Consider the following 25,569-nt stretch of genomic DNA (forward strand, 5'->3'; position numbering starts at 1 on the left):
CAAGGTAGGCCAATAGAAGAACGTCTCTACCGCTTTAACTGTTGCATCAATGCCACGATGCCCTGCATACGGTGGGACATGACTCTCTTCCATGACCTTATGTCGCAGTGGCCTAGTGACACAAAGTCTGCCATGCATCATCATAAAACCATCTCCGAGGAGGTAGTGCTCGTGATGTTTCCCCTCTTGTAACTGTTCAAAGATCCTTGCAAAATCTTCATCAGCAGTATACTGTTCCTTCATGTCATCTAACGCATGATGATAAGGAATTGACACAGTTGAAATTTGTGGCTTTCTTGATAACGCATCAGCCACAACATTCTTCTTACCTTCCACATGCATAATCTGGAAGTGGAACATGAAAAGAATGTTTGCCCATCGCATATGCTTTTCGGATAACTTTGACTGTGTCAAGAAGTATCGCAAGGTCTGATGATCTGTTTGGACAACAAAATCAGCACCTAAGAGGTAGTGCTTTCAGCTAGAAAGCGCATGAATCACGGCCAAGAGCTCTTTCTCATAGACTTGCATAGTCCTCTTTGGCCCTTGCAAAATTCGGCTTTCATAGGCTACTACCCATCCATCTTGCATTAGCATTGCTCCGATGCTACTGCCACACGCGTCACACTGGACCACAAATGACTTCCTGAGATCTGGCAAAACAATAACTGTATCTGAAGTCAACTTTTCCTTTAAGAGATTAAAAGCTGAAATCTCTTTTTGGGTCCATCTGAAAGTGACCTCTTTCTTTTGCAATGCGTGAAGAGGCGATGCTATCTCTGCAAAATTTCTAATAAACCTTCTATAGTAGGAACACAATCCCAAGAAGCTTCTGACATCGTGCACAGTCTTCAAGTCTGGCCATGTCTTGATAGCTTCGACCTTTGAAGGATCCATTCTAACACCATCCTTTGAGACTATGTGGCCCAGAAAGTGGATCTCTTCAAGGAAGAATTCACTTTTCTTAGGATTGACAAGTAACCTGTGACTGCGCAGCTCTTCGAACACAATGGTCAAGTGACGCCTATGCTCCTCTTCATTCTTCGAATACACTATCATGTCATCGAAGAACGTTCCAACAAACTGTTGATGCGAGCGGAAAATCCGGTCCATCATTCTGTTGAACGTGGCAGGAGCATTTGTTAGCCCAAACGGCATCACTAGAAACTCATAAAGACCAAATGTCGTTCTAAACGCAGTCTTGTGCACATCCTCTGGGCTTATACGAATCTGATGGTACCCACTCTTCAGGTCTATCCTGCTGAAAATTGCAGCACCCTCTAAACGATCGAGAATATCATCAATGCGAGGAATAGGGAACCTATTCTTGATGGTATTCTTATTCAACGCACGGTAATCAATACACATGCGCCATGAACCATCCTTCTTCTGCACTAGGAGCACTGGGGAGCAAAAGGGTGAAGAACTAGGCTGAATCAGCCCCTTCTCTAATAACTCCTCAACCTGGCCCATAATCTCTTTCTGCTGCGCCGCACTAACCCTGTAGGGAGGTCTATTTGGTGGGCTACACCCTGGCACCAAATCTATCCGATGGTCAGAGGAGTCGTCCTCTGATGGTTTGGACTCCGATGACCATATGTTTTATGCAAAGAAGACGCACTTCTACAGAGCCAACCAGTACGACTTCTACGAAGACAAGAGCAAGAAAGCAAAAGAATTTAAAGAAGGTGGGCAATCGATAAAATATGAATCCTTTTATTGATTCCGAGATGCTCCAAGGGCTTTGGCCTTCATCAAGCAGTTTGACGTAGCCTTCTCTAGAGGGCACTACTCCGAGCACTCCAAGATTAGGTGGGCTGCATTTTTTCTCGAAGGCAATGCTCGAACATGGTGGTCCACTCTTGTTCAGAGAAAAGAAGCTCCAGTCAAGAGGTTGAAATTCAAAAGGCTCTTTATTTTTTCTTGGCTGACTCGAGAGTACAGACGGGATATACGAACCGCTTGGAACCATCTTCGGATGACGAAGGGAGATTCTTTGGACGCTTATTGCAAGAGATTTTGGGACTCTTTTCTACCAATCTCTTCATTTAAGAGGTCTCTTTTAAGGAACAGATTGAGCGGTTTTGTTGCGGAATCCCTACAGAGATCCGAGACTACTGCCTTGAATAAAATTCAAATTCTATTTAAGAATTAATGGGTCATGCGAAACGGGTTTCTCTATACATTCGGGAAATTCGACTTACCCTACTGATGCGATTCCGACTCAAAGAACCCGACAGACCTCCAACAATGGAAGTAGAAAGAAAAAGAGTTCCCAAGAAAAGAAGGATAAGGATGCACGACCCCGACGGACTCTTCAAGAAAGAGCAAACTATATCAGAGAGGGGAAGTGTTTTGGCTGCGGGGAACAAGGACACATCTCCGCAAAGTGCCCAAAAAGGCAAAGTAAGAACAAACTAAAGACATGCTTGAGAGTTCTAGAGCAGCAGAGGAACATGGCAGAAAAGGCAAGATGAAAGCAGGACTGGTACCGGATTACATGGGTACTGACCCAAGCCTGATTGATGAAAGTACATGACTTCGCCGAGCTTGGGACAAAGTGAAAGATAAAGAAGCCTTGATTTTCTTCAATGGAGGAGCCAAGGCCAACTTCATTTCACCTAAATTGGCGGTGCGGCTTGAGATTACACTCGACAGGATGGGATCACCAGCAGAGGCAATTCTAGCGGCACCGGGACGGGACATAGGCATTACACCTGTCATTGGCAAACTTCGGTTGCATTATCAGGGGTATTTAGGGCATGAGGACTTCTACATCATGCCTTTGGAAGGCTGCGACGTCCTCTTAGCAGTCCCTTGGTACCATAAGAACAACGCCGTGGTTGATTATCGTTTAAAGAAAGCAATCTCAACGAATGAAAAGGGCCGAAAAATTGTACTTGATGTAAAACTGAAGGGTGAGTCCGTCCCTATTGTATCGGCTTTGGCCATTTCCAAATTAATGAAATCCAATCTCTTTGTTTACTCGATCTACTTGAAAGAGTTAAATGATGAACACAGAACGAACATGTCTACCTCGATAAAGAACGCCAAGATTTTCTCCACACACATGCTGACTGCTTCTCTGAGGGCAGGCGAGTTGCCCCCATCTTGTCCTTAGGATCACACCATTGATCTGATTCTTGGAAGCACATCATCGAACCGGCCACCTTATGGTGTTAGCTGAGTCTAGAATGAAGAGATCATGAACCAAGTGAAAGACCTTCTCGATAAGGGTCTTATCCAGCCGAGTACTTCAGCCCCTACTGCTCTCTTGTGTTGTTGGTTTCAAAGAAAGACGGATCTTGGAGAATGTGCATTGATTACAAAGCTCTCAATAAAATCACTATCAAAAACAGATTTCCAATTCGAAGGATCGATGATATTCTTGACCAACTTCAGGGATCCTCTTCTTTCAACAAGATTGATTTGAAACACGGATATTATCAGATCAAAATCGCTCCGGGAGATGTCTACAAGACAGCCTTTCGGACAAGCTTCGGTTTATATGAATTTTTGGTGATGCCTTTTGGCCTTATCAATGCTCCAACGACTTTCAACCGAATGATGGATAGGATTTTCCGAGAGTATCGATCCTTTGTCGGCTCCTTTTTTGATGACGTTATCGTCTTCTCCAAGGATGAAGCAGAACGTCGTCACCATTTGCTACAGGTCTTTCAGGCATTGCGTGATCACAAGTTAGGTATCAATGCCAAAAAGAGTGAATTTTTCTTGCCGAAGATACACTTTGTGGGACACATCGTTTCAATCGTAGGAGTACAGATGGACCCGGCCAAGATAGAGACTGTACCTAATTGGCCATATTTGAAGAATGTTCATGAAGTTAGAAGCTTCTTGGGCTTGTGCTCTTACTACCGGCGGTTCATTCATAAGTTTGCAGAGGTAGCTTCCCCTTTGCACATTCTGACACAGAAAGGAGTCCCTTTCTCGTGGGGACCCATTGAGGTGACTAGCTTTCAGACACTGAAAGAGAAATTGACTAATGGACCAGTATTGACTTTGTCGGATTTGCAAAAGTCATTTGAAGTATATTGTGATGCTTGTGGTCGTAGTTTGGGAGCGGTCGTAATGCAAGAAGGCCATGTGATTGCCTATGAAAGCCGATTGTTTTCAAGGCTAGAATTGACAGCACAAATTTATGAGAAAGAGCTTTTGGCAGTGATCCATGCTCTTACTCAGTGGCGGCATTACCTACTTGCAGCCGACTTCACGGTCTTATTGATCATCAGGAAAAGCAGATGCGGTGGACTAACATCTTGTCAGAGTTTCACTTCCAGATTGTCGATGTTGAGGGACACAAAAACTTGGTGGCAGACGCTTTGTCTCGGAAGCCGTTAGTCTTGGCTATTTCCGCGATTCATCATAGAAGCTTCGAGGACATGGTTGATCAGTACGCCATAGATCTCGATTTTTCCTATGTATTTATTGGAATACAGAATGTGGAGGTAGTAGCAGGATATTCCATTCGGGATGGCTACTTGATGAAGAAAACGATGTGCGTCACACAGCCGTTGAGGGAAAAGGTTCTGACTGAGTGCCATTGTCCACCTTTTACGGGTCACTGCGGCATTGACACCACCTTGAAAGGAGTGGAGTGTTACTTCTTTTGGCCGAGACTCAAGAAAGATGTGGACGACTTTGTACGCAGTTGTTTAGTATGCCAGAAGGTCAAGTTTGACATGCATAAGGCGCAGGGATTGTTACAGCCTTTACCCATTGCCACCCGCCCCTGGGAAAGTATTGCAATGGATTTCATTTTTTATCTCCTGGAGACACAGAGTGGGCATGATGGCATTTGGACTGTCATTGACAGATTTAGCAAGCAAGCTCACTTCATTCCAGTGAAGAAAACAGTCAAGCCCTATCATTTAGCGAGACTGTTCATTGCATAGATTTTCAGACTTCATGGCATGCCTAAGACGATAGTCTCCAACAGAGATCCCCAATTCACGAGTTTGTTTTGGAGGGCTATTTGGGAGAACATTGGCACACCGTTGCAGTTCTCATCATTATTTCACCCACAGATAGATGGGCACTCTGAGATTGCAAATTCAGTCGTTCTGGATTTATTGAAGTTTTACATTTCTGATCCGAAGACTCAATGGGGAAGTTTTTGCCCTTGGTGGAATTTGCCTATAATAACATGATTCACTCTTCGACGGGGAAGACACCATTTGAGATCATTGAAGGTGCTCCGAAGGTTCCACCCTTCCTAAGCACTGAATATAAGATTTTTGAAGCCGACCAGTACACGAGGGACTTGGACACTGCATTTGCCAAGGTTCAGGAGGCTTTAGCGAAATCTCAGGAACGACACAAGAAGGCAGCATATCGACATCGATGACATTTGAAATTAAAGGAAGACGATTGGGTGCTCTTACGTTTTGAGAAGGCACGCCTAAGAAAGAAAAAGGGAAAGGAGCGGCTTTTTCCAAACCTTAGCCTGAGGTATTATGGCCCTTTCTAGATAAAAGAAAAGATAAATGATGTCTCCTTTAGACTCAAGCTGCTTGATACTTGGAAGATTCACAATGCTTTTCATGCGAGACTATTGAAGCCTTTTAAAGGCGATGTGCCCAATGACGGGGAGCCCCGATGAGCAACCCGAAGTGGTGGAAAGCGAGGAGATACTCGTTCCAGAACAGATTTTGGCACACAAGGACATAAAGATAAAAGGTAAAGCGATTAGGCGGTTCTTGGTTAAATTCAAGAACTATGTTGCATTGGATGTGAAGTGGATGGAGGAGCAGGACCTAGCAGATACTCCTCAGATTTTGGAACTTTACCTTGAATCTTTCGGTTTAACATAGTCTACTCCGATAGAACCCCGAATTCCGCTCCTTTGTCAACGGAATACCCCGATTTTTGAATAGAGTCACTGATGTCCCCTTTGGGTTTCGAGGATATGAATGGGTTGAGTAGTATTCTATTGTACGACTTTATGACAGGAATTCCTGAAAATCAAAATGATTGATTTGTACTAGACTTGTTTGAGTGCAGGAACTGAAAGACAAAATGACTGCATCATTTCAGTCTCATAAATCTCTATAGACATGATTGCAATAAGGATTAGTTAATCGGGCATCCGTTAGATGCGATTACTAATTACGTTGCCGATGGTCATGGTCTGAGATTTGGAATGAATTTGTATGTGATTTGTCATGTGATGTCCTGTGATTTGTAGAGTGCTAGATGCATTGTGTCTAGCGCATCGGTACTAAGAGTCAGTGTCTACTAAGACAGTTTATGGCCTCTGTCTGTTTTGCAGGCATAATCGAGGGCGATTACAATTCTTTCAAGAGGGGGGTATGTCACAAATTGGTGATGTGCCTGGAACATACACACAGAAATGCGCCGACAGGCTGACGTGGCAGTGTACGGAAACCCGCATAATGCGTTGACTGGCTGACGTGGCACCGTACGGACCTCCACGTTTTACGTTGACTGTACGGACAATACGGATTTCTGCAAATCGGGCTGCCAGCTTTTGGAAATTACTGCTTTTGAGTTTGAGAAGCTTTTGGAGGCTTTTATTTTCAAAAGCTTTTTGGGCTCTGCTTTTGGGCATCCCTTGTAAGAATAAACAAGCCCAAGGGCCTCACTCTTCAAGGCATCTGGACGCAAAGACAGAGAGTGAGCACCCGCGGACTCTCTTTGTACTTTGCACACAGTTTAATATAAAAATAAATACCGAAAGAGGTGCCAGTCAATGGGGCCAATACCTCTTGGCACGGAACTACGTCGGGCCGTGTCGTCTCTTGTGAACTGTTTTGAAGTAAATCTCTGCTGTGTCGCAGTAGAATCTTGACTTGGGGTGTCCAAGTTTGTTACAAGCTCTGTGGCAGGCTGAAGTGTAGGATGCCCCCCCTCAATCACTATCACCCTGCTTGTGGAGGCTAACTCAAAATGGAGCGCACGGCCTGTGAGGGTGGACCAGGATGCAGCACCCCAAGTGTACTGTTGCGTTGTGGAAAGAGCTGGCATCAATCAAAGAACACGAAGCCAAACCTACTGTGCCATGGGGCAATCCCACAGATAGTGACGCTGACTCTCTAGAGGATGGTCACAAGCTGCACAGGTTGCCAAAAAGCCACTCTGTACTAGCCAGCTCCCCACTACTGTAGCTCTGTGTGCAACTAGCTAGTATAACAAAGTGACTCGCCTCGGCTGTCTGGAGTCCCAGAACCGCTCTGAAAAATCTAACAAAAACTCAGTTGTGAGACCCTCCTTCTGCCAATTAAGTGTTGCAGCAGGACGATTCTCTCTCCGTGCTACCAGTATGTGGCGCCCCAGCTGAACAGTGTACTGAAAGAAGGGGATACCAGGGTGATCGGTTGAAGAGAAGGGGTCTCTCCAAAACGAATCTCCAGGTTCCACTGCACTCGTGTCCGAGGGCAACTCTCCCAAGCTTAAAGCCTTCAAATCTTGGATTCCTTCGTGTAATTGCCAAGAGAGTAAATGTTGCAAGAATTGAAAAGCTTTCTTTCTGTCTCAAACACAAGAGAAGGTGAAGACCTTGGCTGTGAGTCTCCCATCTTTAAGAGTCTTCAATTGAATATGAGGGATCATCTGCTCTGCTGGGAGTATGGATAACCACCTTAGTTATTTTCCAATTTTGAAATTGTGGGGCAAGGTTGGAGGAGGTAATGGGCCAGAGGTGATGCAAGTTGAGATCCTGCAACCATTTGATGAAAAACACTGCCTAGTGTCATAGTAGGAGAGTCACCTTCATTGAACATTCTATGCTGAAGCTCTTAAACTGTCAGGTGGATTAGGTTGTAGAACCTGTGGCACAGTTGCAGGAATCATAGAGTACGGAAACTATTGAAAATTCTGCAAGTGCAGTAAGCAACAATTGGAATTCGTTGACGAGAAATCTTGCATATACTTCTGACTCCATAGTTCTAGTTGTAAATATATAAATAGGACAATTTGCTTGTTGGAAAAGCAAATTGCTTAGCTCTGATACCACTACAACTGGCGAGCACTACTTGCCGATGGGAGAATTACTGAAACAAACCTTTTACAATTGAAAATGAACCGAAAACCGTGAACATTGCACACTTGATACTTGACATAGAAGAGGCCGGGGGGTTACCCTTTGGAGAGTATTGGCCCCTCAACTAGGTTCATGCCCCTAGCGGTGTTTCTTTGTACATTGAATACCCCTAGAGTTATATCTACGGAAATGCACACGCTTCCTTTGACTTAAGAATGTGTTCCTTTAGAAGTTGTTGTGTGAAGTTTGATTTCTAGGATTAAGTTTTTAAGATGTCTTATCCTTTTTGGTTAAAGTTGAGTACTTGTTTTGAGCCACGTAAGTTGCGTCAACTTATTTTACGCATGCCTTTTCTAAAAACATTTTTAAGTTAATATTGTTTTATTTTATCTAGTTTTGTTTCGTAGCAAACAAAGTGATTTAGTTTGTTTGTTTGCTTTTGTTTTTTTCTTTTATTTTCTTGTGTCCCTTGCTTTTATAGTTTTATGGGTGCTTTATTCCCTCTTATAATTCGTGAGCTCAGACTATTTTGACCTTATGAAGGTATATTCTTCAGTCATCTAGCGGACATGCAAATCTTTTTTATTTTCATCCAAGTAGTGACCAACTGTTGAGCTTCATGAAGATATATGGGGAGGGTGTGCATACCCCAACAGCTACCGATTTTATATTCATGTGTCGATGTGATTTTATATGTGTATTACTTTTATTCCTCGTTTTAAATAAACTTTTTTACTAAGTAATGGGTCTTTTTGTAATATTGGTTGTATCATGATTTATTGTGTAGAGCTTCTTTTCGTCTTGATTTTGGTTTGTTTGAGTGTTATGTCTTTTATTTTTTAATTTGTCTTGATTTATCTATTTGTTGTTTTTTGCTTTTGATTGTATGCGTGCGTGTGTGTGTGTTTTTTTTTTTGGTTGTGAGAAAGTTATAAAGATAACTTTGTAGAATGCATGTTTTTAATAAATAATGGTTTCCTCTTAAAACTCCTAAAAAATAAAATCAACATCTTAATTTGGGTCCTTTGGATCAAGGGTTTCTGCATGGTTTCATGAAATATCTCTTGTGAGAGGAGAGGTTGAGTAGTGATTCTAGCAAGGGATCACGGGCACTCGATTGCACGCTATTGTCGATGATCTTTTGAGTGTAGCAAGCAGCCTTATTTAAGGACCTCACTGCTTGGCAGCACTGCTTGGCAGCAGCCTTGCTATACAAATGAGGGGTGTGCCTAGCACCAATCTAGCCTTAGGATCTTTAGCCTTGAGGCAGGCGTTGATCTGAAACAATGACCTTACTACAAAATGAAAAACACTTTTACTTCTTCTTCAGCTTCAACCAACAATGTTGATGACTCTCATGTATGTCTTTTCGACCCTTCTTTCTTTTCAGTAGCTAGAAGTAGTCATAATCTGTATCAAGAAAGATTTAAGTTTTTAGCTAAGTTTAATTTGAAGGATTTGCATGTTTTTGGTGATGATCCTATTCGTTGGGCTTCTTTCAAGAATGTCTTAGTTAGTACTCATTTCACAAGCTCTTCCATAAAAGCCCTCAATCGTTTGAGGCGTTTAAGGTAAAAACATTTTGTGGTAGATCGTCCTTTAAGTCCGGTTCATTTATGTTATTTATAGTATTCATGATAGTTCTATAATGTATTGTCGCCAAACCTTTTGAACAGCTTTTGTCTGTTTTCAGGAACATGTAAGAGAAGCGAGAAAAGTTCAAAGTAAGAGCACCGTACGTGAAAGTGTGAAACCCTTGTATGTGCAATACCGAAACATGGCTTTGAGTCTTTCCGTTGTTTTCCCATTGAGCACATAGAGGGTAATTTTAGAAACTCTAAAGAGTTCTATAAATCAGCACGGCCTCGAGAGTTGTTTTGGATGAGAACTTTGCATACTTTTTTCCCTAAAGGTTTCAACTTGGAAGGAAAATCTTCTTTACGTAAAAATAAGACAATTTACCATAAGAAACCTATGCTTTGGCGAAGGCATCCCAAACCCGAGTTAGTTCTCCCTTCAAGTCAGTTTAAAAGAACTTGGATTCTTAAAGGTTCTTGTTCAGATCTACCTTCTATCCCTGAAATCAATCCAGTTGTTTTGCACAACACTATTTATAGTAGAGTACAAGGTCTCCCTAGGGCTTCAATCTCTAGAATTGAGAGTGATGACCCTTCTAACTATAGAATTTTTGCTTATAGCGATTTCAAACGGAGATTGAGTTACCTATCTAGAGCCATGGAGTTGGGTCCTTTTTCTTATAAATTATTTGAAAGGTATAACATAAGGATCCTATTTAAGCTCTTGTATACCCTTGAGAAAATATGTGAAAACTTTAAGACAAAAAGCTTTCAATAATAGTGACATCGGACGTAATCTTAAAAAGCAAGAAAGGCTAGCAATCTCAAGTATTGATTACCCTTGTAGTAAAACTGTCTTTTCTTCTTACGTAAATGAAGCTTTGGGTCATGTAGTTACTGTCGATTGTTCTATTCTTCCTTCGGTTTCCTTGAAAGACCTTTTCTCAAGAGGTACTAAATATAGGCTCCCTTCCTCAAATGGCTCTTGCCTTCTTAAAGCCATAGAGAAAGGAATTGATTACCCTTGTAGTAAAACTGTCTTTTCTTCTTACGTAAATGAAGCTTTGGGTCATCTAGTTACTGCCGATTGTTCTATTCTTCCTTCGGTTTCCTTGAAAGACCTTTTCTCAAGAGGTACTAAATGGCTCTTGCCTTCTTAAAGCGATAGAGAAAGGAATTTCTAGTTTCGTAGTAAAGTTTGAAGAGTCTTTAGGAGTTCAAGGTGTTTTTACCCATTGGAAGTCTGTAGTCCTAAAGAAAGCTTCTTTGAAATTAGCATCTTGCTCTAGGAACGTTTCTTCAGGAAGAAATAGCTAATCTTCTTCTGATTGTGATGCTCTTAGGGAATTCCATCATGATTTTGTAATCTCTTACGTAGATAAGTGCTCTAATAACTTTGTTGTTATGTGCAAAAAGTTCTATTTAGAATGCTTGTTAGGTGAAGTAAGCTCTCAGACGTACGATGATTGTGATCTTTTGATGCAAGAAGTTATCTTGAAACACCAAGATTTTTGGGTTTCAAGTGCTAACCTAAATCACCTTTTTTATATACCGTTTGGAAGTTCCACAAGAACCCTATAAAGCCTAGATTTATAGTTGCTTCTTGTAACACCTCTTTGACCGATGTTTCCAAATGGCTTAGTTATTGTTTCAAAGCCATTTTACCTAGCGTAAATGAATTGTGGAAGAATATGCTAAAGGAAGTAGTATCTACCGATTCAAGTTGGATTTCAAATGATTCAGTAGGTGTGATTCTTGTTATAAAGTTTCTGAACTCTTCAAGAAGCCTTAAGGAGAAATCTTCTTGTTTATGTCTCCAAACTTTTGACTTTACAATGCTATACACGAAGCTAAATTTGGAGGACTTTAAAGTTAGAGTCAAGTCTCTTATTTCAAAATTTTTTTGCGTACAAGCTTGAGAAGGATAGGTACAAGGCATTGCTAGTAGAAAAGTCAGCCTTGAACTTTGACTTCTTATGGCTGAAAAGTAAGAATATAGATGTAGACAAAGGAAGAAAGAGATTCACCAGGATTGTATTGACATTATATCTTGGTTAAATTTTCTTTTGGACAATTTATATGTAACCATTGGCGACTCGCTTTTCAAGCAAATAATTGGTATCCCTATGAGTACCAATTGTGCTGTTTTTCTTGCTAATTTCTATCTTTTTTCTTATGAGTTTGATTTTATGGAGCGTCTTGTCCTTGCTAACACTTGCCCAATATTCTTGCACAAGTTATGCAATGTAAGACGCTTTGTAGATGATCTTTTTGTTCCTGACGTTCCTTTTTTTCAAGATTTTATGTACTTGAATTCGAGTTCTGTAGGTGGAGGAATTTATCGTAAGGAGTTTTGTGAACTTAACTGTACCACAAATAGTGATTGTCGTGCCTTTTTAGACCTTAAGATTTTTTAGACTCCCTTGGGATTAGAAGTAGATATCTATAATAAGCGCCTTGAACCAGAATATGCCAATCTAAATATCATCCGTATGTCTCACATTTCTTCGAACATTTCTCTTTTACCTAAGTACGGTGTCATTTGCTCTCAACTATTTAGATTTTCTTGTCTTTGTTCTAGTAAGTCTGCTTTTGTTGTTCAATCTTGCCATCTTATTTCTTTAGTAGTTGAAAAAGGATACTCATTCAAAAGAATCATGAAACACGTTCATTCATTTTTGCCTCGCAGTAAGTTTATTTTTAATATTTCTTCCTTTGGAATGTTCAAGATAATTAGTAGTAAATTCAATAGAAGTGGGTAGCTAAAAAGCCCACTTATTGTGACTTAATAACACCTTATGTTGCTGTTTTGATATCTAGCGCTTCTAGTATTTTTACTATAGCTTGACAAATGCTAGCCTTTATCATGGCTGAGTATGCCTATCACCTCCGGAGGGTGATAGAAACTCAGCGCGTTGGTTTTGTAGAGTACATTCGAAGCATGAATGACTTCTATACAAACTTGCACCTACTCTTGGGCACTGACGACGTGAATAGGGATGTCATAGCTGTTGTCCAAGCTATGCATAATAAAGGTGATAATCTTATTCTTCCTGTTTGGACAAGCAGTGAAGTTGAGGTCACATATTGTCAAGTTTTGATCTTTGCTCTTCATAGGTTTGTAGTAATAATTATTTTTTGATTTCGTATTTAGCTTACCCGAGGACTTAAGAATGTGTTCCTTTAGAAGTTGTTGTGTGAAGTTTGATTTTTATGATTAAGTTTTTAAGATGTCTTATCCTTGTTTGCTTAAAGTTGAGTACTTGTTCCATTCCCACCCCTGCACAATGCCAAGCGGGATTGAGAGTGGGTCAAATCATGGAAACTAAATGGAAAAACTATCCAACTCCAGATATGGAAGTAGTTAAGCTGGAAACAAACCAAAACAATGTGATTTATTAATCCTTGTTTGCTGCTCAGTGTCATTAGCAGTTTTTTAATTTGTTATCACAAATTTTGCTTTTAGTACCTGCTGAGTTTGATCTTAGGTTCTGGCACTCGTCCTAATTTGACATTCACAAATAATGTTCTGATTGACGTCAGTTTTGCAGGTTCCTGAGGTCGACACAGCAATCAGATCACTCACAGTAATGTGGGATGGCAGTCTAGTGGTTGCTGCAAACAATCATGGCACCTGCTATGTATGGCGTGTTTCTCGCAAAAAGAATCAGGTAAGTGTTTTCATTTCAGCATAAGATGTAGTTTGTCAACTGGCTGAATCAGCAGCAGCACTATGGTCCATATTGATTATGTGGTATTTATAAGTGTGGCAAACCAACACCCCCCCCCCCCCCCCCCTTATCTTTCCTGCATGCTACCATCTATTAACCGCCTAGCTATTCCTCAGCCCACCCGTTCAACCCTACCCCTTACCTTAGCTGCAGCCCTCGTAGCCTTTAGTCTTCCGCTGGCCAGTGATTTCCCCTTGCACCTTCATCGCAGCTCCACAGTTCCCCTTCCATTTCACAAGGAGTTAGCTGCAATGAAGTTGCATGTATGGTTTTGATGGAAACACAATGACTTCTATTTGACGAAGTTCTATACATATGCACAGAGAGTGATGGATGGCAAAACTAAGTGGTTCTGTCCAATATTTTTCTGGAAGATTTTTCAGGCCAAACTATCCTTCTGAGTGGGCTCCAAGCACCAAATGTCTCTCATGTCCCTTGAAACTGAAAACCCACTGTATAAGTCGGAAACAGAAGATGTGAATACTAGGGGGAGGCAGGTAGGCAACCTGATTTCAGCTTAATATCACACTGAATCGCTCAGATAGGTCAAGAGCCTTGTGGTGTTCAATAAATATCTGGATGCTGTTTCATTAACAATTACTGAGAGGCAGATTCTTATGAGCTATCAATTATTGTTTCTTGTTTGATGCAGACAATGACTAATTTTGAACCATTACATAAGCTTCAAGCACACAATACATACATTCTCAAGTGTCTGCTATCACCAGAGTTTTGTGAAAATCGGTACAGCCTCCAACGAGTTTTAAAGTTCTGCTTTTCAGGAAAACACTGTTGAGTTATTGCTTTTTGACAAATTCGCTTGTTTTTCTTTTGCAGTTATCTTGCAACAACATCCTCCGACCACACTGTGAAAATATGGAATGTAGATGGTTTCACACTTGAAAAGACACTTACGGGTATTTTACATAGGAGCTGTGTGTTGTTACTTATACTTTCTATATTTGTATTTCTGCTGCAAAGTAAAACAACTAGAGTAGTGACAAATATTGGTCCTTTGCAGGCCACACACGATGGGTTTGGGATTGTGTATTCTCTGTTGATGGGGCCTATCTTGTAACAGGTAAGTTCATGCTCAACTATGTGTTTTCTTGCATTCAGTTCAAAGAAGTATTTGGCCTAGGTTGCTCTCGCGAGGGCATCAGTACATCGATGGAGATTACAGCAGAGATCAGGACTACTCTACTACAGCACAGGAGACGCCCAGTTAGAGTACTTCAATGGAGGACATCAAGAGATTTGCCAGCGACTGATGCTGGACATCCTGGGACACTTACGACGACGATGATGATGATGATGTCTTACCCCCTTGATCCCTCACAAGATTGTTTCTTTGTTTTTGCTAGAGAGCTCCTAGTCACCCCCTCATAGTGCCTTTAGTTCTATTATAATTTGTAGCTTTTTTGCTTTGAGTTACAGTTTCTCTTAATATCTTCCAAACACTTTATCAGATTCTCTCGAGATGTAATTTTTTGGGTCTCATAGGTCATTTTGGCCTTTTGAAGATGTTCGACATACCATTTTACTCTCTCTCTCTCTCTCTCTCTCACACACACACACACACACACACACACACACACACACACACACTTTTTTTTTTTTGGGTAAATCGATTTGATTAATTTACTAGTTGGAAACCTCAACGCGAGGAAAACCCACTGAAAAAGGCATATACAAGGGGAAGAACACATAACTACTCAGCTATATGGAGTAGCTAAAAACATTCATAGGAAAGGTGATGCATCTCTGAGGTGATATCACCAACTTCCAAAGCAAACCGTAACGATTGCCTAAGAGAAAGCTTGAAGAGAGGGAATGGGTCTGCATGAGTACGATGGAACATGTAAGCATTACGCTGACTCCGCAAAGTCCAGTAAGCCCAGTATCTGACCCACATAAAGAAGACCGCAAAACGCTGCAGTGACGGTGACAAAATGCCAAATGCCCAGAACCTTTTGTGAAAGACAACCCCAGGAAAACGGAGCCGCATACCGGCCGACACACGACGAAGGAAGTCTCTAGTAACGCCGCAATCCCACAGCAAGTGACAAATGTCCTCTTCTGCAGCCGAGCAACGAACGCAAGAAGAAGGACGAATATGACGCGCCCGAAGAAAAGTGCCGGCCGGAAGCACTCCAAGCAAACAGCGCCAAAGGAACAGGCGTTCTTTCAAAGGCAAATGGCTTTTCCACAAGGCAGATAGGCGCCGCCTTCACTAGAGATCAGATTTGTGCATGCGCCAAAGGGCATTACAATGACCATCAAGCCATGGTTGAGGTAGAAGAAGGGAATAAATTCGACCTACAGAAATGTTTCGAAAAGGCGTTTCCCGAAGGGCCCAATCAAACATCCGGTCACTGTCAGGCAAAGATGAAACATGCAAAAAGTCGAGCAGCATACTCTGAAGCTCTCTCCAAAAGTGACGGTAATGCATGCCCAATCCAAAACGGCGAGCAGCAAAGGGAAACTCAAAAGTGTATCCAGCCTCATCTACCACATCCTCAACCACACGAATGCCACGGCCAGAGAGAAAGTAAGCCTGACGAGGGGAGCGGTCGACCAAAGTAAGAGAGAATGCCCGGCCTCCAGTGGAGACTTTCCAAACGAATCGAATCACCTTTGCCGAGGATTCCATGATAAATGCATCGTAACCTCTTTCCAGGAAGATACTAGAGTGGAAGCAAGAGGACATCCATTAATGTGCCCTTCCATCTTGCCAAAAACCACGTCCCATATAGAGGGTTGCCAATGGCCAAAAGTAGAAGTAACAACATGCTGAGCGAGGAATGCAAACATCAGAGTCCAAGGCTGAATTTGTTGCACAAGAGTAGGCAACAACATAGCTTTTCTCGCAAGAACATGCCGACGCAAATCCAAGATATTAAGTCCACCAAGACGTTTTGGAGTGCAAAGCTTCTCCATCGACATCAAGCGTAAACCTTTTTTCAGAGCATGAGTCCGCCACAAATGAGACATAATGTCCGACGTAAGAGAATCAAGACAACGGCGAGGCCAATGCATCAGTGGCAAAAAGAAGTGAACATATGCCAACAAAATACTTTGAACAATTCGCAGACGAACATGCAAGGGCCAAGTAGATAACTTCCAGTAATGCAATTTGACATTCAAACGTTGCATGACCCAATTGACTTTCTGAGAATGAGTAACATTCCATCCAATAGGATAACCCAAATGCCTAGTGATCACATTTGACGACACAATCTCCCCTGGCCATAACAAACCATGCCAATCACACGAATAGAGAGGCAAAAGCTTTGATTTACAAAAGTTGACTCTAAGCCCAGCCGCACTGCCAAAAAGTTCCAAGGCTTCCATAATCACTTTGACAACCGCCTGCTAATTACGGGGCATAAACAATGAATCATCAGCGTAAGCCTGGCCAACGAATGTATGGCCCGAAGGTAACCGCAGACCATGAAGACGCTCAGTAGAGGTCAAGTGATCAAGATAAGTCAACAGCGGGTGAGTAGCAATAGCATACAATAGAGCACTAAGGGGGCAGCCCTGCCTAATTGAACAACCAAGAGGCCAAGATTCAGTTAATTCACCTTCCAAGATCCCCGAAGATGTGCTACATGCATACAAAAAATAAACCACATTGGCGAATTTAGGACCAAACCCTAGGCATCTCATCGTGGCAGCAATGAAATCCCACTGCGCAGTGTCAAATGCCTTTTCAATGTCAACAACTAACACATCCTGTTGAGTGTACTTAGCATACTCCATGCCAATCATAACATTAGCCACATTATCCATAATTTGGCGACGTGGAATGAAACCATATTGAGCCTGATGGAGTCCTGCAAAAAGATGGTCCTTAATGCGGTGCACCAGCATCTTAGCCAGTATCTTATAAACCACTGGCATCAAGGTAATCGGGCGCCAATGAGAAAATCTCTCACATAGCGCTTGCTTAGGCAGCAGTTTAAGTAAACCTTCTTTCCAAGATAGAGGCAAATCTTGTTTCTCCCACGCCGCATTTATCATGAAAAGCAGTGGATGCTCAAGAGCCTCCCAGAAGGAGAGAAAAAATTCCACACACAGTAAGCCCATCCCAGCCAGGAGAGCGCCAACGGCCCAAAGCAAGCAACGCACTATGCAGTGAAGGGGTCCTCAAGGCCACATGCATCTTGCGGAGATATGATCAGAGCAACAATTGAGGTGCATGGCAAGCAGCCGAAGATGCCTGAGAGGGAGCAGCAAACACCTGTCGATAATGCAAAACCATGGCATCTGCAAGGTCTTGCTTTGAAGAAGTCCAAACACTTGAAGAAAGCATAACCCGCTTGATGGCTTGTGAGAGTCTCGAATGATGCAAACGCTTAAAGAATTTCTTCGAAGCACAGCCTTTATCCATGAAAGGCTGTTGACGGGTACGCGTCTGCCATTTTGCAAGCTTTCGCTTGTCATTACGTTGAATACACACAGAAGCTTCACATAACTCTGACATCTCAGAATTAGACAGAGGCCGCAAATCAGCCAATGCTTGCAGACGTTGACAAGTATGCTTCGCATCTTTGACATCCCCTCGAGTGCATTGCATGAAGTGCGTGCCATAGTCACAGATAATACTTTGCACCCTCATGACAAAGCGATACCAGGTAACATCAAGATCAAGATGCATATGAGCAAGCAGAGGGGGGATAACCTCCGAAATCATGTCACGAAAAACCTCATGTGTGAGATAAGCATTATTAACCGTTAGCAAGCGTTTCCTAGGAAGAGCCCGATCACAACGAGTCTGCCCAAAACTCATATCTAGCAAAACAAGGTAATGATCCGATAGCTGCAAGGTGTAATCGATGTTGACCTCACACACAAATTCCTCATATTGTTGCAAATTAAGCAAATACCATCTATCCAACCGTGCTCGATAAGAAGAGTGGGCAGCATGCTGAAAAGTAAAACCAGAGGCATTTAGATGCCGCCATAAATCAATCATCTGAGTAGAAGCAAAAAGATTATCCCATTCTTGCTTTTACGCAAACAACATATGTGAATTGCCAGTAGTACTATCAGCCATCTCAGGCGTATTATTTAAATCCCCGCAAAGGGATGTATTCGAGGTCCATGGGAGAGAAGAGATGTCTCGCCATAGAGCAGCCCTTTGTCGAGATGATGTATACGCATAAATGCCTCCAAATTCATACACCTGACCGTTCAACAAGCATTGAATCACCATCCAACGGCCATGCGGATCATTAAACAAGAGAACTGGCTAAAGCTCATGCGGAACCAGCATCAATAATCTTGCAAACCAGCATATGCAATCCAATAACCTGCAAAATAAGAGCACTGACCAGCAAAGTCATGCTGGTTGTGTTCTTGCAAAACCACGATATCTGCCTTACATGTATGTACATAGTGCCAGGTCAATCGCCATTTATCAAGGTTACATAACCCACGCACATTATATGAAATGCATTTAATGCGACTATGCATTGAAAACCATATGTACAACGGCAAGAAAGACAGGGATTAAGTCGAGATGCCCATAGGGACATCTCCATCTTCCACATCCATGCCTGAACCTGTCCGCTGAGTCAAAGCAAGAAATTTATCCATAGAAACCGCTTGAGAAGTGGAAGCCTCACCCAAAAGTACATTCTTGTAAGAGTGGATCGCTTTTTCCCAAGCGTCCCTCAACGTGCGATTGTCATTGCAAGGAAGCTGCTTAAATGATACATTCTTTTTGGCGTTAACCAAAGGAACATAATTACGGGAGGAAGGTGGAGTACGAACTTTCACTGTCTTTTTAGGTACCACCCAGGAACCAACATCACTTGATGCAACATTTTTGCCTTTCCTTGCATTTACATTCCCAACCTCCGTAGATGGCGGATTTTTGTTCTTCCCTTTATTTGCAGTAGAAGTCACCTTGATAGGAGGGACGGACTCCATTCGATTTAGCTTCTCCAACAGATTTGCCTACAGGGGTAGGGGAAGAGGAAGGCACAGCCGAAAGAGGGGGCTGTAAAACAGGTTCAGGACGTTCCGATTGCATGTGACCGAATTTACCGCATCGAAAACAAGAGTTAGCAAATTTGCCCCATTTAAGTTTAAAAGGGCGCTTGCCCACCCAAGGATCCCCTGAATCCACCATAATTCCATCCGGGGTATGCTTATCCGTATCCCACAGAATGCAAAACCTGTTGGTGTTCGCATCCAATTTTGGAGGGCAAATCACCTTGCCAAGTTGAGCAGCCAACAAAGGAAGAAAATGCCTCCATGTGCGAGGAAAATCAACAATTTCCACCCACACAGGACATTTATGACGAATAAGACTTTGATAGTCCTTCGTCAGTGCCCAAGGCAGAACATGAGTCATTTGCGTGCCAAAAAAGAGTGGAGACATCTCCAGCAGAAGGTTTCTAGCCTCAGTGTCTGCCAATAGTACCTCATAGAAACCCCGAGCACCAAAATAAACTCCTCGGACAACCTGGCGTTTAAGAAGGAAATCAACGCACTGTCCGATGTCCTGCGCAACAGGCATTTTGCGAGGGAAAAAACAAAATGATTGCATTCATGGCATATTGCGCTACGGGATCCATAAGATCTTGTACGGGAATTCGCACCTCAAGGGCAGGTGTCTGACCATTCCAGGCTTTACGGGTCTCTTCGAAGTCTTCATATAGATGATTTCCGAAGCACTTTCCGAAACACTGTCCATGGCTTTACGATGCTTGAAGACACACGGGAAGACACACGGGAACTCTGACATGCATCAACTAGAGCACAACCAAAAACTAAAGCAAAAGACCTTTTTTTTTTTTGTAAATTAGCTATTTACAGAATCCTCAGAGATATGTACATCTTCCACAATACGCATACATCTACAAAATGAATATGCCGGAAGAACTCTGTAAGCAGCTGTAGGATGCCTGGTTATGCTACTGCAGCCCGTCGTACCCACTGTAGGAAATTACACAAAATAACTGCACGCAGGCTGTTCTTTGTACAAAGTGTCTTCGCACAAAACTGTTGACTGTGCAGGCTGTCAGCATACAGATGCGCAGAGTCGCACAGAGACTCCGGGCAACACGCACACACCCACACACACACGCACACTGTCACGGCCACACACACGCTCTGAAGCAAACCAGCAGCAGCAGACTGAACGCGACAGGCAGGTGCTGGTTGCTGCACAGAAGGGAACTGCTGTGGAAAGGAGCGCAGGGTGCAGCTGCAGACTCACGCGCAACAGCAGATACACTCACAACAGTAGGGACACGCGCAAGGCAGTCCTGCCACAGAGCTGGAGAGTTGCGCGTAGGAGCAGATTCGCTTCACACACGCACTCTCTCTCTACACACACACACACTTTTTTTTGTAATTTCAGATTGAATTACCAATGGGAAACCTCAAGATGAGGAAAACCCATGAAAATTAGTACAAAGAGGAAATCAGAAACAGTCAAAGTAGAGCTCGTAATGGCTAATGGGAAGCTTGTTCAAGTCATAGGCAACTCGGAGAGACTGTAGAAGAGATGTCTTGAAGAAGGAAACATAATCCACTTCAATCTGTTGAAACATGAGGGAATTACGTACTCTCCGCACCGTCCAAAGCGCTTAGAATCTGACAAAGCCAAAAAAGTATGCATACGGCCGAAGCAGTGGCGTAAGTACTCCAAAGATCCAAAAAGGTCTACCAAAATGCATGGCAAGAAAACACATGCGAAGAGTTGTGGAGATGCAATCCACAAATTGTAGCATGTGAGAACAAGACCACAATAAATGTGGAATGTTCTCAACTGCCGCATCACATCTGACACATTGCTAAGAGGCCAATCTTCGAGATCATAGAAACTTGCCAATTGGAAGAACCCCAACGACGCATCTCCACATAAACAGTCACTCCTTCAAAGGCAATTTCACATGCCACACTTTCATGACTTTACTCCGCCACCATGTAACGCTCTTGTGCATATTCCATACCTTATTACAGTGTTTATGGATCCAGGAGGACGACTGCAAATGACAATTGACTTTCTTTGCAGAAATTGAAGAGATCGAAGAACCAGCGTAGCGCCAATCACAAATTCGGTTTTCCATAACCAGTGGTGGAACAGGAGATATGGAGTCAACCAGATTTTTAATATTGTCCCACATGTGCCTATAGTGCATCCCAAGCCCCAAGGTAAGAGCAGCCTGTCTAAATGATAGCACCTGTCCAATAGCGTCTGTCACATCAGTTATGTTGTCAATACCTTTCTGGGAGAGAAAATAAGCTTCTCTAGGAGAGCATTGAACAATAGTTTGATAAAAAAATTGACTCCTATGTAAACTTTGTAATCGAAGTGAGTTTCCACAGGCATCATCTCTACCATGCCACAACAACTCTTGTGTGACCAATTTCAAATCCGCTACAAGATTGAAGCAAAGGGGCATCCAGGTATTGTGGCCTCAAACTTACCAAAAACCACATCCTAATACGATGGCTGCCAATGGCCAAAAGCTGGTGTAGAAACCGCATGAGAGCAGAGAAACTCAAACATTTGCGTCCAAGGCTGCGTTTGCTCAACCAACACCAACAACAAAGTGGCCTTTCTTGCTATAACATGAGAACCCAAATGCAGAATATTCAGACCACCACAACGCTTTGGAGTACATAACTTATCCATCGCAAGCAGATGCAGACCCTTTTTCTGAGAAGTAGTAGACCAGAAGTGCTCCAGTATCCGAGACATCAAGGTCCGAAGACGACGGGGTGGCCAATGCAACATAGGTAAGGAAAATTGCATGTATGCCACCAATATGGATTGTACTATTGTGAGTCTTACATGTAGTGGCCAAGTGGATAATTTCCAATAGTGCAATTTTAGACCTCAATTTGTTATCAACCCAATCCAATAATTTTGCATTGTTAATTGACCAAGCCAGCGGATATCCAAGATGTCTCACAATTTGATCAGGCTTCACTATCTCACCTGGCCATAATACCGAGTGCCAATCCATTTGACGCAAGGATAACAATTTAGATTTTCGGAAATTCGCTTGCAGACCTGCAGCCAACCCATAAAGTTGTAGTGCTTTCATAATGCATTGAACCTCCTCAGGTCTATTCCTAGGCCAAAACATGAAGTTATACGTATACGCTTGCGCCACAAAATGGTCACAAGACGGCAACTCCAATCCATGCAAATGCCTAGATGCGGTTAAGGAGTCCAGATACAACAATAGAGGGTGCGTAGCAATAGCATACAACATAGCACTCAAAGGGCAACCTTGCCGAACCGATCTGCCAAGATCCCATAACCAAGTCAACTCACCATCAAGGATTCGAGCAGATTGACTATTCTCATATAGAAAATAGACCACCCGACACAATCTGGAACCAAAGCCCAAAGCCGTCATGATCTGAGCAATGAAGTCCCATTGAATAGTGTCAAATGCTTTTCTCTATATCGACCTGCATGATAAGTATGTCCTATCCAGTATATTTTGCATACTCAATCCCAACGAAAGCATTAGCAATATTATCCATAATTTACCTGCGAGGATGAATCCATATTGAGCAGGATGTATGCCCGAGAAGAGATAGTCGTTAATACGGGAAGCTATCATTTTTGACAACAATTTGTAAACTACCGGCATAAGCGTGATCGGACGCCAATGTGAGAAGTATTCACATATTGATTGCTTGGGCAACAATTTCACTAATCCTTCTTTCCACGACTGTGGCAATGATTGTGTAGTCCATGCATGATTGATCATGAAAAGTAGAGGCTGTTTAAGGGACTCCCAAAAGCGAAGGAAAAATTCAAACGTAAGACCGTCCCATCCAGGAGATTTCCAATGGCTAAGATGCAACAAGCTGTCATGCAACTCAGCCTCAGTAAAATTAGCCTCAAGGGTAGCTGCATCATTCATTATCAATATAGGATGCACATGTAACAACAATAGCTGTCTGGCTTGCAAAACCTCACTTGAGGGAGTGTCCGGCTTTGGAAAAACCCGTTGAAAATGATCCACCATGAAATCCGCCAATTGACTTTTATTAACCGTCCATTGCCCACTATCGACCTTAACCCTTTTGATAGATACGGATTGCCTTGAATAATGTAAATGCTTAAAGAACTATTTCGATGAACAATCTTTATCCATTAAAGCATACTGTCTTGATCTAACTTCCCATTTTTCAAGTTCCCTCCTATTATTATGCGTCAAAGAGGCTTTAGCTGCACATAATTCATCTTGTTCCGACTGAGTAAGCCGTCTAGCGTCTGCAAGACTTTCTAAGGCTTGACTAGTCACCTTGTCTGTCTATACTTTATCTCTCAACCGATGCATGTAAAACAAACCATAATCCTTTATGACTGCTTGGATCCGCATGACAAAACGATACCAAGCCACATCCACATCGATAAACATATGAGAGATAAGTGGAGGAATGACCGCTTCAATCAAGCTTGGAATGCCTTGTGCGAGAGATACGCATTATTATATGCAACCATTGCTTAGTAGGAGGTGGGGAATCTGCATGCAATGCCTCAATATGGATCAAGAGCCAAAGAGAAAAATGATCCAATGGAGGAAGAGAGTGATCAATCCTCATGTCACATGCAAACATATCATATTGCGGAGAGCCCAATACATACCACCGATCCAATCGTGCTCTATATTCCGAGCGAGCATTATGAGCAAAAGTGTAGCCCCGCTCCGTGGAGCGAGTACTGGCCCATAGATCCAAAACACCTGTTTCACTGACCATAGTATCCCAGGAAGAACGTTCTGAGTTCAACATATGCGAATGGCCAGTTGTGTTGTCCGTGTTTGCCGATGCATTATTAAAATCCCCGAACCAAAAAGCATGTGAACGCCAGGGATATTTGATCAAACCTTGCCAGAGACGAGATCTTTGTGCCGAGGCAGTATAAGCATAAATACGAACAAATTCCAGAATATTGCCTTGCATGAGACATTGAACAACCATCCAACGCCGTGCCGGGCATTATGGGCCAAAACCGACTGCAATTCATGATGCACTATCATTAAAACTCCGGAAAAAGAGCCAGTACCAGCATAAGAAATCCAGAATCTCGTATAATACGATGATTGACCAACGAAGTCGTGCTGATTATGCTCCTGTAATACCACTATATCTGCTTTACTTGTATGTACATAGTGCCATATTAGCTTCCACTTGTCATGGTTGCACAATCCACACACATTATACGTAAAACATCTAAGAGGAGAATGCATTTGTATAATATTTACAAGAGAACCACAAGGCACAATCCTCAAGTAGGATTGCGCATAGGCACATCAGCCTCCGTACTAACATTTAATAGAACGGATTCCATATGCGTTCCTTGCTGGGAATTTTGATACATCGGCAATGACGCAGATGTCGACCCAAGCAGAGCGTCTTTGTATGAATGAACCACTCTATCCCACTAGCGACTTATGATCATGGGATGCGGATGCAGAAGTTCCACCACCTCTCCCATCCAAAGTAGGTACATAATTCCTTGAGACAGTCTAAACACGAGGTTTTGCAGTTTTCTTGGGAATTTGGCAATCATCAGTGGAATCTGCCAGTTTGGCTTTGCCTTTGGTATCAGCCTTTGCAGCAGGCTGCGCATTAGCCAAGCTCTTAGTCGAGTCTTTACCTTGTTTGGCCTGCATGCTTCCATTAGAATCCCCCATCTTCGGCCTCACGAACGAAGAGGAGGAAGAAGCAAGACGAATTCGAGCCGTAGGAAAAGCAGATGGTGGCAATTTAAACAAAGACTGTTGGGATTCAGACCGCACATGGCCAAAATTTGCCACAGCTAAAACATGCACCTGCAAACTTCCCCCATTTAAGTTTAAATGGCCTTTTGCCTACCATTGGATCCCCAGAGTTAACCGTAATTCTTGATGGCGTCGGCTTGTCTGTATCCCACAACACGCAAAATCTATTGGAATTAGCATCCAAGTTTTGGGGGGCAAATCACTTTGCCCAACTGCGTAGCCAGAAGAGGCAAAAAATGCTTCCAAGTCCGCGGAAATCCGACTATTTCCACCCAGACCGGGCACCTGTGTCGTATCAAACTCTGATAATCTCTAGTAAGCACCCATGGCAGTACATGTGTCATTTGCATGTTGAAAAACAAAGGCGACATTTCCAACAAACACGAATGAGCATCCATGTTTGCCAGTAGCCTCATAAAACTCGCGGGCAGCAAAATATACCCCTCGGACTGCTTGTCTTTTCAATA

The 25,569-nt window shown here is 42.6% G+C and overlaps 1 protein-coding gene across 1 annotated transcript in view; it reads left to right on the top strand.

The window, feature by feature from the left end:
• The window catches only part of LST8-1 (Transducin/WD40 repeat-like superfamily protein), a 158,827-nt gene that overhangs the window by 92,899 nt on the left and 40,359 nt on the right, over nucleotides 1-25,569 (top strand). Inside the window, exons 6-9 of the mRNA XM_086518566.1 lie at nucleotides 13,149-13,268; nucleotides 13,981-14,072; nucleotides 14,166-14,245; nucleotides 14,350-14,409. Of these exons, the coding sequence (XP_086374692.1) occupies nucleotides 13,149-13,268; nucleotides 13,981-14,072; nucleotides 14,166-14,245; nucleotides 14,350-14,409 (352 nt within the window). The remainder of the gene's footprint in view (nucleotides 1-13,148; nucleotides 13,269-13,980; nucleotides 14,073-14,165; nucleotides 14,246-14,349; nucleotides 14,410-25,569) is intronic.

Source organism: Adiantum capillus-veneris, chromosome 8, assembly GCF_014529385.1.
Source record: "Adiantum capillus-veneris isolate H3 chromosome 8, ASM1452938v2, whole genome shotgun sequence".
Classification (NCBI taxonomy): Eukaryota; Viridiplantae; Streptophyta; class Polypodiopsida; order Polypodiales; family Pteridaceae; genus Adiantum; species Adiantum capillus-veneris.